This window comes from Prinia subflava, chromosome 7 (assembly GCF_021018805.1).
Source record: "Prinia subflava isolate CZ2003 ecotype Zambia chromosome 7, Cam_Psub_1.2, whole genome shotgun sequence".
Lineage (NCBI taxonomy): Eukaryota > Metazoa > Chordata > Aves > Passeriformes > Cisticolidae > Prinia > Prinia subflava.
The window spans coordinates 8,891,904-8,911,218 of NC_086253.1; the positions used below are offsets into that span (position 1 = coordinate 8,891,904).

The 19,315-nt window shown below is 35.3% G+C and overlaps 1 protein-coding gene across 2 annotated transcripts in view; it reads left to right on the forward strand.

The window, feature by feature from the left end:
- The window catches only part of GRK4 (G protein-coupled receptor kinase 4), a 35,383-nt gene extending 16,381 nt beyond the window's left edge, over positions 1–19,002 (forward strand). The window contains exons 5-16 of one of the 2 annotated variants that reach the window (XM_063401535.1): positions 511–611; positions 1,969–2,061; positions 3,434–3,497; positions 4,242–4,382; positions 6,753–6,943; positions 9,491–9,528; positions 11,969–12,058; positions 12,602–12,810; positions 13,571–13,708; positions 14,328–14,465; positions 16,367–16,489; positions 17,935–19,002. In XM_063401535.1, coding sequence (XP_063257605.1) covers positions 511–611; positions 1,969–2,061; positions 3,434–3,497; positions 4,242–4,382; positions 6,753–6,943; positions 9,491–9,528; positions 11,969–12,058; positions 12,602–12,810; positions 13,571–13,708; positions 14,328–14,465; positions 16,367–16,489; positions 17,935–17,988 — 1,380 coding nt within the window. In that variant the 3' untranslated portion in view covers positions 17,989–19,002. Of the gene's footprint in view, positions 1–510; positions 612–1,968; positions 2,062–3,433; positions 3,498–4,241; positions 4,383–6,752; positions 6,944–9,490; positions 9,529–11,968; positions 12,059–12,601; positions 12,811–13,570; positions 13,717–14,327; positions 14,466–16,366; positions 16,490–17,934 lie in introns of those variants that run through there. The other variant, XR_010080920.1, reaches the window with a different exon arrangement.
- Positions 19,003–19,315: the final 313 nt, after the last annotated feature.

Sequence of the window (19,315 nt, forward strand, 5' to 3'; positions counted from 1 at the left end):
AAACATCTATATTCTATTTAGATAGAATCTAAATTTGCTATATCTTTTTGAGAATTTCTTTAGGACTACCATAAATCACGTACATTTTTTTTCAAAAGAACCCAGATTGCTTTGGTCTGGTTTGAAATAGTTTCCCAGCCTGTGTTTTTCTTTTTCCTTTTTTCCATTCTGCCAAGCAAAAGAGGTGACTTGCTTTTTGGTGGTAGACATATGGAAAGAAAAAGAAATTTGACTTATTGCAAAGTTTGTTCCCCCATATACTGATATGGGAAAAAACTGAAATAAAATCCAATGCATTGTTCTGCAACAGGAAATAAATTAAAATTTCGATCAAATACAATTTTTTTGATTTTTCTCTTTAGTCAAACTGTTCCTTCCCTTTTCCTGTATTAAAACCTGTATTAAAAATTTTGTTTTATCTTTGGATGCAGAACTTTTACAAAATACAGAAGTTTTCAGTTGATTTACACACTTTCATTGTTGCTTTCCTTTCTTTTTTATTATGTTAAGTCTGCAGCACACTTGCCAGAAATACCTCAGGAAACAGTAAATGAATGTAAAGCAAGACTGGAAAAGAACCCTTGTAAGGATCTTTTCATGGACTGTACTAGGTAAGTTACAAATGCCTAGTGCTAAATTTGAGAATTACAAGAGAAATTTGCATGTTTGTAAGGAAAGTGAAAGATGATGTTGTTATACTCAGAAGTACTGAGTCCCTGAAATGAGTAAAGTAAGAAACTTGGAACAGATTTATTAAGGACTAGGTTTTCTTCAGATGTGATTTAGATGTTTGACTTTTGCAAAGCTTTTTCTTTAATGCTGCTTTTGCATAAGATCACACTGCTGTCTGCGACCAAGAATTCTGTAAGATAAAGGGTATTTCTCTTTATTGTAGTCGTACTTTTTGAGTGACTCTCTTCCATGATGAAGGTATTCAGAAAAATATGAAATTATAAGTTGAAGCTTGAAAGGTTTCTGATCAATGTTAGACATTTAAGGTTCTTGAAAACAGGTTTAACTAAGGCAAACACTTCTGTGCCATTAAGATGGCTGATTAAAGGATCGCTTGTGATAATTAACACAAAACAATACAATTTGCTTTTGTTCTGCAGTCATGAAGTGGTATTTCACACAGGAGTATCAGGGGAGGCTTTTCTTGGAGGGATGGTACATGTTTATGATGTTACATGTCTTTCTAAAGCCTTTATGTTTCTAATATTTCTGGTTCTTCAAGGCATGCTTAATCATGTCTGAAGGATGACTACAGGTTTTGTCACTGCTTGGGTCATCTCCCTGGCAACAGAAATAAGCTTGCTTTGTAACAAGCTGAGATTATGAGATTGAAAGGGCTGTGTGAGAACACCTCATAAAACATGTCTCAGATGGAGTGTCTCATGTAGGTCATTCCCTTTCCCCTGTCCAACAAACACCTGACTGCAGTTTGTAGGACTTGTTTCCCTTCCCACCTCCATCTTGGTGTGTTTCTTTTAGGGGAATGATAAGGTACTTGGTGTTTAAGGTTTGCATATGGCATTTAGTGCATCAATTTCAAATCCTAGAATAAAATTTTAAAATTTTATTTACCAGTCTCCAAAGAATGGGTGAAACCTTGTAGATATTTTCAGAGGTCATATTTGCAGGGTTATACATGCATGAAATAGCTGCTGAGAAGGTGATGTTTAGGTGGGTTTGAGGACAATAAAAATGCAGAGGTCAAAGTGTCTAGTTGCTATAAGTAGCAGTAGCTTAGCCTTCACAAGTGTTTTGGCAAGAACAGTTTTCTATAACAGGCATTTGCTTTGTGGGATGTTTAGGTTCAAACCATTGTGGAGCACACTGGTGATGTTTTTCTGCCTACAGCTTCATCAATATGTTTAAATATATGTCTGTAGATTGATAACACCTTCTGCTTCAACAGCCTTTTTCAGAATAAGATGGATTTTATTTTTCTGTTTATTTTCCTGCCAGAATCGTCCATGAATACCTAAGCAAAAGACCTTTTGAAGCTTACCAGGAGAGTGTGTATTTTTCCCGTTTCTTACAGTGGAAATGGCTGGAAAAGTAAGTTTATTTATAATGTTTACATTATAGTTTAGCTTTGCTTTGTGGCAAATTTTGATTTTTATGCTGGAAGTGCTGTAGAGGTGAAATCATTATGTGAAAGACAAGATGTAAAGGATGATATTGATGGACAGCAAGAAAACCAATACTCCAATGGAACTGTCTGTCTGTAGCCTTTAAGTGGTCACTCTTAAGTCTTTAGGTGGTGTTGGGTAAATGAAAATTCAGAAATGTTTGGTTGTCAAGTGTGCAGTGGAATACTAATCTTTTTTAGAATATTATCATCCTTTAGTTTCAAACTTGGTCTAATTAGTGGTTAATAAACAGATTAATCTAGTATTATAACCCACTGGGTGATTGGATAACTACTAGTTTTTTTAGGGTGGTACAGATACAGATCTAGCAATTAGAAGATAGCAAGATTTACATCTATCTGTGTATGTATCTGTGTAGGTATCTATCTAATCTATATATCAGAATCTAGTTTGGACTTTCAAATCAATACTAGATGTGTGTCCAGACTCTTTCAGAAGGCTGAAATTGTTACAAAGTGATTCAATTTCAGCCCCCTGTGTATCGTGATCACACTCAAACATTAAGGTGCTTGAGCACTGATTTTGTTGTAAATTCCAATTATCCAATGTCTTTATTTTACTGAGTTGGTAGCAAAAGCCAGTAAGAAAACTAGGGAAGTTACTCAAATTAAAAAGAACTAAATGAACCTCCACTGCTGTCCTGAGAACAAAGCTGCAGTAACAGTGAACGCTCATTTACAGCAAAACACGGGAAAGCCCACTACCTTGTAATAGCCCTGCTCTGACACATTTAGGGGAGTTTTAGCATGGAGTGGTGAACAGCTCTACAGCCTCCAGTTATCTGTTCCTCTTCTGCATCACTACTTTAACAATTTGGCTGCTGAACTGCTCTTGCATAAGCACAACTTTCTGCTGTGAAAAAACAAAGTTTTCTTTGGTGAAATCAGAAATGGTTTACCTCTTAAATGCCACATTGTTAGCGTGGTCCCGTTGAAATGCAGTCTGCATGTGAATGGCAGGAGGCAACAGGAGGTGAGAAATGGCCTGTGATGAGAACACAGAGCTGTGACTGCGGGCAGCAAAGGGCCGAGCTGAGCAGCTTTTCTTCCTGCTGCTGGCAGTGCCTGGTGACCACACGAGGGAGCCCACGTTTCTTAGCAGGGCACCCCTTTCATTTAAATTCAGCTCATTCGACTACTTCTACATGCAGTTAAGGCAACATTTGTTCAGAAATATGTCACAACAGAAAGGAGAAAATGAGGACAGACCTCGGGGTGGGGAGGGATTACTAACATTTGTAATTCCTGTTGCACTAATTGTTTCTTTCTGTTAATCAGGCAGCCAGTGACCAAACACACGTTTAGGCATTACCGAGTCCTAGGCAAAGGTGGATTTGGTGAGGTGAGTACAGAAGTTGCTTTCTGCAAGGCAGTTCTCAAGGAATAATAAAAAAAGAGAGTCTGTTTAACTCATGTCTCTATCAATCTACATTTGACACATCACCTGGCAAGCTGCTGTTGATACAAACTGCTTTAATGTGTTAGTTTAAGCGTTGTAGGTCATGCACAAAGCAGCAGAAAACTTGTACAGACTGACAGCAGTTGCTTCTGTTTAGAAATTTCATTTGGAAATGAGAGTTTAATTGCAATTTGCTGATTATGTAGAATATTCATAAACCTAATATAAAATTTATAGTTTTTAATAATTGTGTTTATAATTCATTAAACTGCTCCCGTACATATTTTAACCAGAGCCGTATAGGGAAGGAGAAGGAGTGCTACTAAATTACCATTATGTTTCTCCTCTTTGATTGTGATGTGAATATTTGTCCTTAACACATAGTAGGACACTTAAAACTGTTACTGTAGGCACTTTTTTCACTAACACAGGATCCACAGTTTTACTAAACTGTTCAACTCCACAAGAAATGTGTTTGCCTCTGTATAATCACTTCTTCTACTTCTGTAGCAGTTTTTCTGAACCTTTAAAGTTGTTTCATGAGCAAAGGCTCTGTATTGATGCTTACAGACCATAATTTTCTGAGAGCACTAAAGAGTTTGGAAAGAAAATTAAATCTAATCTTCTTTAAAATAAAAATTCTAAAATACCTCGAGCATCTCTGACACACCATCCTTCTTTTTGTAGGTATGTGCCTGTCAAGTACGAGCAACAGGAAAAATGTATGCTTGCAAAAAGCTAGAAAAAAAGAGAATAAAGAAGAGGAAAGGAGAATCAATGGCTCTAAATGAAAAAAGAATTCTAGAAAAAGTGAATAGTAGGTTTGTAGTAAGTATCTACTTCCAATCTATTTTCAGAAATTTATCTCATTCTATTTACTTCATTTCAGTGTCTTCCAAGAGCTTGTGGGCACAAAACTCTTTTTAAAAATTGATTTAGGGACTGAATGGCTATAGAGAGAAATGATTGATACAACAATAAATACATTTTGTGTGTGATTTGGAATAGTTCTGTGCACAAGGTTTTTTTTTTATTCACCTGCTTCATTTCTCACAGCCAGAACATTAGGCTGTGTTTCAGCATGCTGATGCCACTGGGTCTTTGTCCTCTGTTTAACAGTTGAGGTTTTATATCCTGAGGTATTTTCATAGCATTTTTTTACTCTGTTGTTGATATATTTTAAGACAAACATGACATTTTAATAGTGTATTGATTCAGGTTATATTGCTTTGTTGTGTACCAAGGCTTAAAGAGTTATCCTGGATGTGAAACAATTAACTTTTAAATGGAATTTGCACGTAATGGAAATCTAGTTTTAATACCTAAACCTGCTGCTATTATGTAAATTATGGTCTGTTAGTAGCTCTAATTACTAAGCAGTGAAAGAAGTTAAAATGTTCAAAGATACACCAAGTAAAACTTTCCCCAAGTAATATTTACTTTTTAATTGAAATGTCATTTAAATGTTAATTTCAAAGACATTTTGCTTTGGTTTGAAATCCATTTACCTATAAATTTTTTATTGCTGTTCAAAGGATTTTAAAGTACCTGTTTTAGAGGACAGTGGAAGTTATTTATAAATATATGTATATAAAATATGTATGCATGTATTTTCTGATAAGTTTTATGTATTAAAAGAAACCCTACTGTAGAATATTGCCAGCTACAAGAAAAATGAAGAACTTGCTGGCCAGATACATTAATATTTTAAACTATTTTAGATTATGGTTTTGTATAAATATGCTAATGTTATTTTTGCACAAGGTTTCTGGGCTTAAATTGATTGAAACTGAATCCAGAGAGTACCTGAATTTATCTATAAATTACTGAAACAGTGAAACTTCTGTTTTTGAGTAACTTTGGAGTATTTTTTTCAGCATATGTAAACACTGTAAATCAATAATTGATACAAGTTGAATTTGAAATAATTTATTATTATAAACAATAATTTATTATTATAAACAATAATTTATTAAATATATAAATATATATAAATTTATAAATATAAATAATATTTATTTAAAGTTATTTTCCTCTTGCTATCCAATGGGGTTTTTTATGCAACAGAGAAGATCTAGGTGTAGCATTTGCAGTAATCCTGATTTTGAAGTGGGTAGATAACTCGTCATGCCTCTGTCACAAGTCCAGTCATAAATAGCTGGACACATCAGTTAAAACCACCAAATGGAAATCTACACCTCAAGTAGCTGATTCCTACATTTATTTGGTTTTATTATTTAGTATTGTATTTATGCTTCTGAAAGAAGAATTTGGATCTATGACAGAATTAAAGCAGTTGTTTACTTGTACTGCATTTAAAATACTTTTACTGAGTAAAAAAAAACCCTAGTGATTTTTTTACCTAGCTTATTTACCTAATGTAAGCTAAATATATATTTGAATTCCATTGCTCTTAGTACAAGTTAGGTAATTTTGATGATCAACTGCATAGCATAGCTTTTTCTGTTGAAAGTGAATTTGTAACTTAAACAGTTAAATTTTGTAGTATATTACATTGTGTTAAATGGAGAGGGGCTTTTTTAATTCACAAGTCTACTTTAAAACTTAAAATGCACTTAAAAAACTTTTACCTAAAAGCTGAAAAAGAATGTGGTGTTTTGCCCTTCCCTCTCAGCACCAGATTTTGGGTACAGTGAGAAGAAAGACTGTAGGGAGTTGTACTGAGTCTTTACTGTTGGCAAGTTCTAAATCAGGGAAATACGCAGTTACTTGAGGGGGAGGCAGGGGTAGGATAGAAACTACATGTTTGATTTAAAATAATTTGAGTTTCTCTAGGGTAGTTCTTGTAGTTCAGGAAGGTGGTTTGGCCATGCTTAATTCCTGAGATACTAATAAAATAAGGAATATGCTCATGCTATCTGGACAAAGAGCAATACAGTAACGTGCAGCTGAGGGCCACCATCAGTAACTGGATTTTCTGAGTGGAGCTCTCTGGTATTTAAACAGATCTGCCCACTAAGCTTTTGTCTGGGGTGTATGGTTCCTGTACACAGGCAAATTATTCTGAATTCCTTTGTGTCTTCCAGTACTCTGCAAGAGTGATTTTCCACTTCCATGTTTTGTTCTTTTTGCTTTGAAAAGGGATTCATAAGTTGATCGTATTGGAAAAAAGATCTGTTAATTGTTTTGGGGTTCATGAATGAGTAATGGTTGTGTTCTCACCCTGCCCATTTCTAGGTTAGTTTATCCTATACATACGAGACAAAGGATGCCTTGTGTTTAGTATTAACCATAATGAATGGAGGGGATCTGAAGTTTCACATCTATAACATGGGAAACCCTGGCTTTGATGAGGAAAGGGCTATTTTCTATGCTGCAGAGCTGTGCTGTGGTCTAGAGGATTTGCAGAGAGAGAGAATTGTTTACAGGTGAGTGTCATCTAGTTACTTGTACATCTCCATGTCTCTTCAGCATTGAACATATTGTTTCATACTAAAACAAGTTTGTATTTTAATTTTGTAGGAAAAGAATAAAAAAATTAGTTGTCCTTTTCATGGCATATCCCTAGAATATAGCTCTTGTGCCTTCTTGCTGTTGATTTAGGTCTTGATGCTTGATATATTTTAAAACAGAATAAAGTTGATTCAAGGTTTGGAAAATGAAATTGAACTATGATTTACAAAGCAAATAAATTTATAATTTTACTAAATAAGTGTTAGGAGTATGGAATTGTATTGCTGCCTACCCTAAAGTAGTTCACAGAGGGCTCTAGAAGTCCCTGGCTGCATTGTATATTATGCCCACAAAGGGTAACAGGATAGCCATAGCCCATGTGAAAAGCTCCTTCTTCTGTTTTAATTTCAGATTCCTCTAGTAAACTTATTATTGCCTTTGAATTAATAAAACTATTAGAGGCTTTATGCATTGAATTGAGATTTTCTGATTTTAATGCTCTTTTGTCTCTGTACATACATCATTTAACCCCTAGTATGCATTAATATTACAGAACAAGCAAAACAAATTTAGTGGTGGACCAAGAATTCTGTCTTTATACTTCTGCTGTGTAACACCAAGTTCTACGTGTTTCAAGGAATATTTAAAGTATAACTTCAGTATAATGAGTCTTTTCCTTCCTCAGCATAGAAGACCAACACACACACACAGACACACAGAGTGGGAAGTGGCAGCACCAGAGTGAATCAGGCTTATGCTGGAGGTTGGATGTGGTTCCCTAGAGAATCTGGCCAGTCTTGCAATATTACACAGTTGTGTTTTGGCATACGTGTAGGAGGGAAGCAGGGCTGAGAGATTTCATCAGCTACGAGTAGGTCATTTCACATTGCCCAAATGAAAACAAAACTGAGTGTTTAAAAATACAAAATAACAACAAAATAACAACAACAAAAACCAAACAAAACAGAAGACCCCAGACCACAGCCCCTGTGTTTAGGTCCAACTTCTTAGCTCTTTGCCTATAAGACGACCTTCAAACACATACGTCAGATCCTAGTGTTCTTCAGTTTTTTAACTCTGATCTCTCCTGGTTTCTTATATTTCTCCTGGTTTCTTATTGTAATCTTATATTTAATGTCCGTTTATCCAATTATGGGGATTGTTGAGACTTAAAAGCATGTGAAGCAGAGCATCTTTATGACTTTTTTATACAGTTAATGTCATAAGATAATGAAACTTTATCATGAATACACATACTACAGAACATCAGTTTACCAATATTTTGGGGAAAAAACCCTACTTAGATTTCTTGGGTTGTATCTCATTTATAGAGTCATTTTTCCTAATTTTTTTCTTTTATGTTATTCAGTCTCTTCTTCTTGTCACAACTGTAGGTATACATGTATATATACTTACTGGTTTTAATAATCTATTCCAATGACTGATTCTTTATTTATTTATATATTTATAAATATATTTATTCTTTGCATGTCTATTTCTGGCTTATATTTATGGTGGAATAAATCTGAAACCATCTCAGTCCATGTGATTACTGGTGCATATCACAAATACACATATATATATATAAAATAACATAAATTAAAAAAATAAAGAATTTAACAATACACATTATAGCTAACTATAGTGCACTCTTATAAATAATAATGTGCATTATATATTTTTTCATATTTTCATGCCTACATGTATGTATATCCTTAGGAGAATCTACTAGGGGATAAATCCTAGAACAACTTTTGATTCAGCTTCAACTCCCCAAAATTTTCCTTGAGTAGGGGAAAATTCAAACATTCCATTCAATATTTTCTTTTGTTCTCAAAGTAAAAATGCACAAGGTGCAAAATTGCAATGCAGAATTTATTGCCCTTTTAGTATTTCCTGAGTCTTGCTATCATTTAATAGTTAAAAAAAATTGTTTGTGAAACTTTGATGTTTACAGAAAAGTAATAGGAAACATCTACAAAGTTATTGCAAAGAATCTTAACTAGAGGAAGAGTCTAGGAAGCTTTAAAAGTTGCATGTCCAAGTTAAAGAAATTGAGTTTGAATGGATGATATTAAGCCTGTGCTTAGTCTTGGATTATTACTCTTTGTTGATATTCTGATGCCCTGGGGTGAAATTCAGCAAGGGATCAGCATCAAACTGCAGCCAGCACTTGGATTTTACCACTGGGGAATTGTAAAGCTGATACTCCTCAGGAGAAATATTTTTCACTTATGAGCACAAATGGGTGTAAATGCTGGTTCTTTACATCAGGATTTTAGTGTTGTGTTGCCTTTGTTAATGTAAATGGATTAAAGAGTTCAGGGAAAGTGGATCTTGAATTCTCTGGTTAAACTATTTGTATTATAGGCCATCAACTTCACAACTCTTTTTTTTGCTTATAGGTGGAACTGGAAAAATTGTTTCAGTCAGAACCAAGAAGTTTTCTGTTGAATCTGTTGCAGTTGAGGGCTAATAGTGTTGTCTTTGTTTAATTCACATTTCTGTTGTTCATTTTGTAGAGACTTGAAGCCTGAGAATATACTTCTTGATGACTGTGGTAAGTAAAGATTAAAATTAGTTTCGAAATCAAGAATTACACCTCTAATTAATGCCGTGCCAGAAATGTAAGAGATTTCTTCATGATAAAGGAGACCTAATTGATGGATCTTAATTTAGCAAAGAAAATACTGCCTTGCTTTTTAGAAAGCAGGGGAAAACTTTGGGGGTCAACCCAAACATGACTGTGTTTGAAGGGTCAATTTTCTACCTTCAAATGGCAACTTTTCCCCTTTTGCTCCCCCTTTTCCCTCTCCTCTTGATTTAAGATCCCTGAAACTTTTATATGGATTTGTTATGTTTGTCTTTTCTTCAGCTCTGGAAACATGATTTGTTAGATGGGGAGCCAGAATGTTTCTTAGTAAACTAGAATGTTTAGACAGTAAGAAGAAATCTGAGGTATTTCTGTTTTCACATTTCGATTAAAAGAGGTCTGAAAGGAATCAGTGAAGTACAAACAATATGAAGAAATGTTTGTAGTCTTTTGTTTGTCAAAAACTAAATCAATTTTCTTTAATTACTTCGTATGCAAGTCATTACCAGAATCTTTTGAATTGACTGTGGAACATGTGCAGGAATTCTCTTCTAAGCTGTGGATGAATATTACAAGTTTGTTCTTGTAACTGCTGAGCGTTTTAGTTGAAGAAAAACAGTTTTTGAAGTCATTAGCACAGTATTTTTTTTAAAGTCAGCATGTTCTGACTGATAAATTTCAAAAAAGATGATGCATGAGAGAAGTCACTTTACAAGAGCTAAAGCATTGCTAGACATCAAATACATTCTTTAATTTTTCTCTCCAGCCATGTCTTGGAAAAGCTGAAGGCTTCTTTGAGGAAAAATGTAGCCTTGCAGGACTGCACTAGAATGCTTCCTCTCTGCCAGGGATATTTTGATCTAGTTCCAGAGAGCATAGGGGACTAATTAGAAAATCGCTTCAGGAGCTCAGTTCTTGCACTTGAAAAGGGGTTCATCAGATGTCAGGGAATGCAAGAGCATCTGAATGTATTTAAAATAGCATTTGCTGCTCCAGAGCATTTACTCATTTCCAACCAGTATATAGAGTATATATTCCACACTCTCTCTCTCTCCATCCCCTGATTATCTAACACCTATACATAAGAAATTAATATGTTGTTAATGAATATTGATGCTGTAGAGCTTTTTGAATGCCACAGCATTTATGCAGAAAGGTTACTTGGGCTTTGGAATGGGCTGCCCAGAGGTGATGCAGTGTTCACTCCTGGAGGCTTTCTAAACAAGTATTTAAAAAGCCTTGGACACCTTGGGCTGTCTGCTTGCTCAGAAGGTTTTACCAGAGACCTTCTGAAGAACCTTCCAGCCTGAATCATTCTGTGAGTCTGTGGTGTTCCTTTAAATGACAGTACAGAAACAACAACTATAACCACTTTTAGAAATAAGTATGGGGTTTGCTCTTTTTTTCTCTTTCGGCAATGAATCTTTCTACAAAATTGTTTTAAAATGAAATTGAAAAGGTAATTGTCCTTTCTTCTGTCTAGACTTCTACATTTTTGTTAAGAAACCTTATATGTTTTTAATTTAAAATGTCAATACAATTCTTGCCTTGGAATATCTTGGATGTGTTTGAAACAGTTCATGAGTCTATCCAACAAAGAACTATACCTGTCCATGGGAATGTAAGGGAGAGTGGGGTGGGTTTATTCCCATTGCCCTGCCTGGACTGGTTCCCCACTGAGCAGTGCATGACAGACCAGTCTATGGCCAGATGATTTCTGTGTTGGAGGTACAAAGGCTGTACATGACTGGGGAAGGTTGTCAGCTCGAGCTGTTATCCACTGATTGATAAGAGGAAATCCCAGGACTGAACTGACATGTGTCAATATAAATAATTCTGAGTAGGTTATTGGCTGGGCTGCTCTTGGTTTGGGGTGGGAGTGGGGATAGCAATTCCAAGTACTCGTGTTTGGCATTATTGGGGTGCTTCATATCAGGAAAACAGACTCTCTGGGTACAGGCTACAGTTTTCTCACATTTGGAATAAATTAAGCTAATTTTCAAGTTTTATTAAGAAATCAGAAAGCTAAGTGCTTGTGGTGGTTGTACAGAATGGAAAACCACAAATGTCTGATGCATAGATGCAGAATCTGAAATGAGCATTTCTGTTTGTCCAAGGACAGCAGTCTATGGCAAAGCTAGGAATTAGAGTGCTTAAGAGCAAATTATTTTTGTATGACCTTCAGAAAATCACTTATATCTGTGCCTCTCTTTCTTCACATTTTTAAGGAGGAGCTGAATAAAACACTCTTTTCTAGTTAAGTTAAATAAACTTAGGGCTCTATGAATGTTTTCATACTTTGCAGTGGGGGTTCTCAGGAGATGTGCAACAGAATTTTTTTTATTTTAAAAGTGATAATACTCCATTATTTTTGCTGACTATGTATAATTTATTTTAACATAAATAGGACATATCAGGATTTCAGATCTTGGATTAGCTGTGCAGATTCCAGAAGGTGAAACTGTCCGAGGACGTGTTGGGACTGTTGGTTACATGGGTATGTAAAGCCTCATTTGTTAGTTACATTTTACCAGAAAATTTGCCTCTGTGAATATAAGTACTGCATTGAACCTGGATTCGTCACTACACATGTTATGGGAAGAAGAAAGGGTATAATATGCATTTGTAGATGTTAGTGCTTAATTATAAGTCTACTGTTAAACTTGAAAATTTGAATGAAAATTCTAGCTTTAGGCAGAACTTTAAGAAAGCACCTAATTTTTTCTGAGATTCAAAGAGATTTATGGTCACAGGTAAACAGAGAAATTACTGTGACAATTCATTTCTTTCCATGCTTTGGAAAACTTCATTATCAGGTTTTCTTTAATTCTCTAAAGAATATTAGTTTTAAACAGTAAAGATATTAGTTTTTTCTCTTGGATATAAACAGAGTTCTCACTGTAGGAATTAAAGTTTCTTCAAAGTACAGAATACAGACATGTCTATAGAGAGCCCAAAGAGAGTACCTGAGAGTTTTTCCAATATCCACAATGAGTCAATTGAAAGTGAAATGTTGTGGGTGTTTGTTTTTGTTTTGTAGCTCCAGAAGTGCTCAAAAACGAAAAGTATACATTCAGTCCGGATTGGTGGGGTCTTGGCTGTTTGATTTATGAAATGATTGAAGGACAGTCTCCATTCAGGAAGCACAAGGAAAGAGTTAAACGGGATGAGATTGACCGGAGGGTAAAGGAAGACCAGGAAACATACTCAGACAAGTTTTCAGAGGAGGCAAAATCCATCTGCAGGATGGTGGGTGAAGAGACGTAGAGGTTTGAAAATAAGATTTCTAATCTATTTAAAGAGACCAACTACTTTATTTTAAAATCTTGGAATTTTTTCAGAACTGGATTTCTTAAACCTTTCTTTAGTTCACGTGCAAGTTTGTGATTGTTCATGAACTGTTCAGTTATCAAACATCAAGAATTCAGAACTTTTCTCAAGATGAAGGAAAGCTGCATAAATTGATTATTTGTCACATGAATGAAATGTTCTAGTACTGCTTGGACCACTTGTAATTATAGATGGAGTACAATAGCATGCTCAGCTTGGATACAAGTGGCTGAATAGTACCCCAGTTTCTTCACCTAAAACATTGTCAACAAGACAATGGCTATTTTTTTTTCTCTTGACTGTTCTTGAATTTATACAGAAGGCTTCACAAGTTTTCTGTACTAGTTCATGCAAGATATGTACAATACTTAAGCCCACAGGAAAAGAAGTGTCTGCAAAGTCTGTACTATAAAGTCTTCTCAACATGGCATCAATTAAAATATTTTCATGTAACTTTGGGCATAATCTTCAAATCGTGTGCTTTCAGGGATTCTTTTGTCTATTGAAAATATATTTGTTCCCAGAATGTTGTTGTTTGGGTTTCCAGTTAATTTTCATGCATGACAAATTTACCTAATAAGGGGCCAAGTAGTAAAATAAACTGAAAGACATTGTATGTAGATATTTTTTTAGTTGTGGGGCTGTATAATGGATCAGCTTTTTTTCCATGTATCTGCAGTTACTTGCTAAAAATCCAGGGGAGCGACTGGGTTGCACTGAAGGAGGAGCTGCTGCTGTAAAGCAACATCCTATTTTCAAGAACATCAACTTCAAGAGGCTGGAAGCTAACATGTTAGAACCTCCATTCTTGCCAGATGTAAGTAGGTGAGACAGATTTGATTAGTATCTAAAAAGGCAAGAACTGTCATAATTTTGTGTTAGCAATCATGTGAACTCCAGAGAAACCTTTGAAGTTGGTTACGTTGTTAGAAGGATGCCATTGTAGCTATTGATGATAACTAATTGTTCTGTGGTATTTCATCTGAGATCACAGAACAATTTACAACAGTGGTGTTTCCCTAGGGAGCTTTGTAGCTGATTTCTTAGCCCTTAAATGTCCACTTCCATTGCTCTGATGCAAAAGAAATGAGGAATAGCTTTGAAGAAAATGTTCCAGAGTTGAAAGGAAGGTGACAGAAGATGAGTGAGTTGTGACAACCAGACAAGAGAATGAAGAGATCCAGACAAGCTATTTCTCTATTTCTGGCTTCGATATTTCTTTTCTGTTACTTGCAGAATAGATAAAGTTGCTCCGATGCCTTATGAAGAGAGTCTTTGTATTTCTGTTCCGTAGAATAGTGTCATTTGGTGATCAGCAACGTGAAATGTAAAATTGCAGACATTTTGCTGCCTTTTGCTCATCTAGGGAAAATAAAACCAAACTAAAAGTCCCCAAATCCAAAACTTTAATGAAGCAATGTTGTATTGTACTGCAGCCACGTGCCGTTTATTGTAAAGATGTCCTGGACATAGAGCAGTTCTCAACAGTAAAAGGAGTGAACCTGGATACCACAGATGATGACTTCTATTCCAAATTTGTGACAGGTTGTGTCTCAATCCCTTGGCAAAACGAGGTAATGTACATTTCATAGAAGTTTATTTCCTTAGTATAGCAGTATAGAATATTTAATAAAAGATATAATGATTTTCTCTAGGAGATGGAAAGAGATTTCTGCTTTAGACTTCTTTGCTGAGAGGCTTCAGAATTTTTTTTTCTGAAAACATAAACAACTTGCTAAAAACTGAGATCTATGATAAACTTGCATAAACAAAGTGTGGCATCTTGTCATAATGAGCATAGCTCACAGAACAGTGTTAGTATCAGTAGGACCACCCTTTCCTTGCTCTTCGGGCACGTTATTCAGTATTGCTGTTTGCAGTAGAGGGATGGGATGTTATTCCAAGTGTTCAAAAGCAAATAGGTGCAGTGCAAGCTGTTTGTGTATAGGCTGTGTATCGACAGAGTATCCAAGTGACAGAATTGCAGACTCATCTTTTTCAAGGTTTCAAAACAAACAGGTCAATATCAGTTGAGTCAGACTTTCCCTTAAAAGTTTTTTCGTGTGCCTATGAATGAATATTCTAGTAGTCTGCAAAGAGTACTAGAATTTTGCTGCCTCTGCATGCAATTCAAATCCTCTTTACTGTTTCAGCAAGAGCACTCAGTAGCAATTGCTTAAAATTGTAGTTCTTGTTGTGAATGCCTTCCCCTCATTATAATTTATTCGTGACTTTCTGAAATTACTATTGTCTTGAATTCTACTAGTGTTGTTTCTCTCCCAGTATGATTGCATTTTATTTAAAGCTTGAACACAAAAGATGAGCAATTTCTGGACAATTTGGAGGAAAAAGTACATTCCTTTTTGTTTTCCTTTTGCTATTTGCAATACATTAAGAACAATATTTGAAAAGGTGTCATTTGATATAAAAAGTTTTCACTGAGAAACAGTGAACCTTGGAGAAAGAAGTATTTCCTATACTATGTTATAATTCTGAACTTCAGAATATGATCTAGTTATTAAAAATGTGCTGCAGCTTAATAACTAACCCTGCAGAGAGGGATAAAATTGGAAGTAGTTGTGGAATTCTTGTGATGGCAATTCCTTTTCTTCAAGGAAGAACTGCAGATTTCATTGTACATTTGTGCTTGTTTTTTCTTTTAATTCATGTTACTGAACTTTCCCTCAAATTTTTACCTCTCAAGACTTTCTCTCACCATTCCATAATTTACCCAATATCATGTTTTACAAAAAATCAGGCTGCATTTCTTCATACTCCTCTTTATGCCCTCTCTCTCTCTCCAAGATATATTCATTTGGCTGCCTGCTGCTGTGCCAGATGTGTACCAGTGGCACTTACTGGTAAATGCCAATTGGATTTGGGCACTAGCCACTACCCCCCTTCTGACCCTGCCTGTTGGTTACATTTTGGCATTCACTCTTCCTGCTGTCCTTTCTGTACCCAGTAATTGTGGGTTTATTTCTTTTATTTCTGTGTACACAGACAGAGATTATTTCAAAATCCCTTGCTTCTCTCCAGAGCCCCATCTTCATTATATCTTTTTTTTCCCTCTCATGTCACATTTATTAATTAAGCTCAGTCCAGGGCATAGAGATACTACATTTTTTTGGCTGAACTGCTCTGAAATGAACAGAATACCTGAAAGGAAATTCTGTTTCTGGTTCTAAAAGCTTCTCTCTATTGCATCATGAGCAGAAGAAAAGCTAGAAAGAAAAACAAGCAAGGGAGCCCCTGACACTTACCTGTGTGAGAGTGCTCTCATTGCAGTTCTTAGCTGGTTGAGTGCACAAGGACAATCAGTGTCAGCTTTGGGCCTCCTTTTGGAGACAGTGGTGTCGTTTGGCTGATGAATTTTTAAGTGTTAGGAGTAGCCACCCAGAGTAAATAGATAATACCTGGAACTTGTTTGAGAGGCTTTTGTGGATATTTCATTTATATTTCATATGTTTCAAAGATGATTGAAACGGGATGCTTTGAAGATATCAATGCATATGAAACTGATGGTACTGTGTCACCAGACAGAGAGAAGTCTCCTAAGCCAAAGAGAGGCTTCTTTCACAGACTTTTTAGTGGAGAGGTAAGAGCATTTCTTTTCTTTCATAAGAAAATTAACTTACATTCTTTTTTTAATTATTATTCATTTGTGATAGAAAAACCAAGTTGTACAATGCATATTGAAAGTAATGAAATCTGTTTTGTTATGGCTTTGGTGCTCCACTGCATTTCAGAAATTATGGCAATCCCTATAACCTCAGGAAGCTTTCCTACCTAAGCATTGTCCTTCTCTGTCCTCCTCTAGTTACCTGGGAAAAAGGTAGTGGGTTCTGTTAAAAGCTGTGCTATAGACCTTCCTTTGCTAAAGAGGTTAATTTGGGTCTTGCTTCTTATATATTTTACCATTTTTAAATGAAAACTGTGGCTATGTCTTCAGAGATAACTGAGGCCCTGTGTAAAAACTAGTAATAAATAAGTTTATAAGCAAAAATAAGTATCTATCCAATAAATAAGTAAATAAATAGAAAAATCCCCCCAAAAATGAGAAGTATCATGAAACAAATGTTGAATGATCTTAGGCAGTTTAAGGCCTTCACCAAAACAATGACATAATAGATCTTTACATAGCTGATAATGCACAGCCTTTTCTCCACACTGACTTCTACTCTTTTGTAGAAGAATTTCTTGTTCAGAGAATTGAGTATTTGCCACCTAGAAGACACATAATGTATTGTAATTGTCTACAGAATGTAAGAAATAGACTATTTGTAAAGGTTTGCATTTGAAGATGTTGTATACAATTCTGCTTGCTCAGTGTGCCTGCACTTAAGAGAGGAATTATCTTGAGAAGCTTGAGTATATTCCCACAGTGAACACTTGGGTAGAAATTACTTTTGCTTTCAAGCAGAAATGGAATTTTAGAACTGCTAGGTGCATATCGTTAAGTAGCCACAGCAAGGCCATGTATTAAAATTGCATGAAGAAATTTTTTGTCTTCAGCTGGCAATTCACCTAAAACGGTACAATGCTAATGGAATGTATAATAGCACTGTCATTTTTAGTTCACCTTGTCAAAGACAGTTTTTCCCCACTCTGAGTAATAGAATAGAAGGGATAGTTGAGTGTACTAATATTCTCACATAGCTAAAGTTAAAGCTTGTGTCTTACTGTAGTCCTTTCCAGCCAAAAATCAGCAGGATTCATACTGTCCCAGGATATGGTTCTATGTATTGAGAAGAAGTCCTAAAAATGAATATGGTTTGAGAGTTTTCAGTTGGTTTTGAACTAATTGGGCTGCAGTTAATTGTCTTAGTGAAGTTAAAAGAAGGAAAGAACTTTAATTAAATTTTAATGACTTGAGATTTGGGCTTGAGATTGTGGATTCCTTTGAGTTTCCCAAAGCATTTAGTTAGGATGGAGTAAAATGTGCTAGAAAAAGACCCATCTCCCCAGCCTTTCTGTGCCCCATAAAACACAAAGAATAGTATTAGTTCTGCAGCTGAGTTGTCTGTTTGTCTTCTCTTGCAGGTCTGCTTTAAATCTGATTGCAGTGATGATGAGCAGGAGTCCTCCAGACTTTAAATCATTTTATGCTCATCAGAAAGGATGAGCAAACATTAAATGTTTTATATCTCTGTAGCAAATTGTATTATATATATTTTTTATCTGAGTTCAAGATTTTTGTACATTTGTACTTCATTTGTTTTAAGATGTATATTTTCACTAAAGCTTAATTGTACAAAAAGCAATGAGTGCCATTTGAGTGAGTGTGTTTCTGTATGTATTTGAGTTATCTTGATTATTTTTTTCCCAGTGGAATGAATCTAGAAATACTAAAAGGATTAAAGCACAGAGATGATATCTATGGCATCACTGTAACTTGACTATGCTCCTGGTAAAACTCTTCTTGATCATTAAGATCTTCATTAGCAGTTTTCTTAACCGTAGAATTACTGTACTGATAAATTTAATAATTCTGCTATTATCCAGCAGCATGGCAGTGCTATTACCTAATGTATCTCTCAAGCCACTGCTAAGAAGCAAAAAGGAATTCAGTACACTGTGACCAGCTATTAGGAATTGCTCTTTATTATCAGGCTCTGTAGAATCTTTCTGTATTTCTGTATAAAGAGAACTTTGAACATTTAGCTTAATCCTGTAACAAGCTGAAGTATCCCATTCTTCTCTTTTCTACCCTTCTTACACATCTTCTCCATAGAGTTTCTTGAAGTGAAACATGCAGGTTGACCTATGCCAAAATTTTATAACTATATTTTGAAAACTTCATTGTCTTTATGATAGGATTTCCTTTTACCTGTGGGGACAGAGTTTTATTTTATTTTCTGTAAATGAAATAGCTTTTACTCCATGTAGGATGTTACAGTTTTATAATGGGTTAAAAAACAAAGCATGGGCTCTTCTTGCTAATGTCCTCTCTGCTTATGTTGTAACATGCAGTGTTCTGGGGTTGACAGCCATCACTGCCACTGGGGGAAGGGCAAGGTAGCATTAAGTATTGAATTTAATTATGTATTTTTTTTTTCTTATAGCCTTTTAAAACAGAAACATTAAAACATGCCTTTAATGATTGCCTAATACAGATGTGGAGCTGGTATTGAAGTTTATGATTACCTGATGTGCATTAGTTAAACTGACAAAAGCTGCTTGAAAGCTAGGCAAACTTCCATTCTTCTGGAGTCACAGTAGGTCAGACTTTTTATTTTGTACAGTTTCCAGTAAAACTATTAATCTGGCTATTAGAGTCAATTTAAAGAGCACATTTCATTGAGAGCCTCTTCTGTTTTCAAAATTGAGTTGGGTACTTGAAATATAACGGAATGCCTTTGGAGTCAGAGATGTGATTTTAGTTTCATATTTTGTTCTGTATTCTGAAGATGTGTCTCAACTG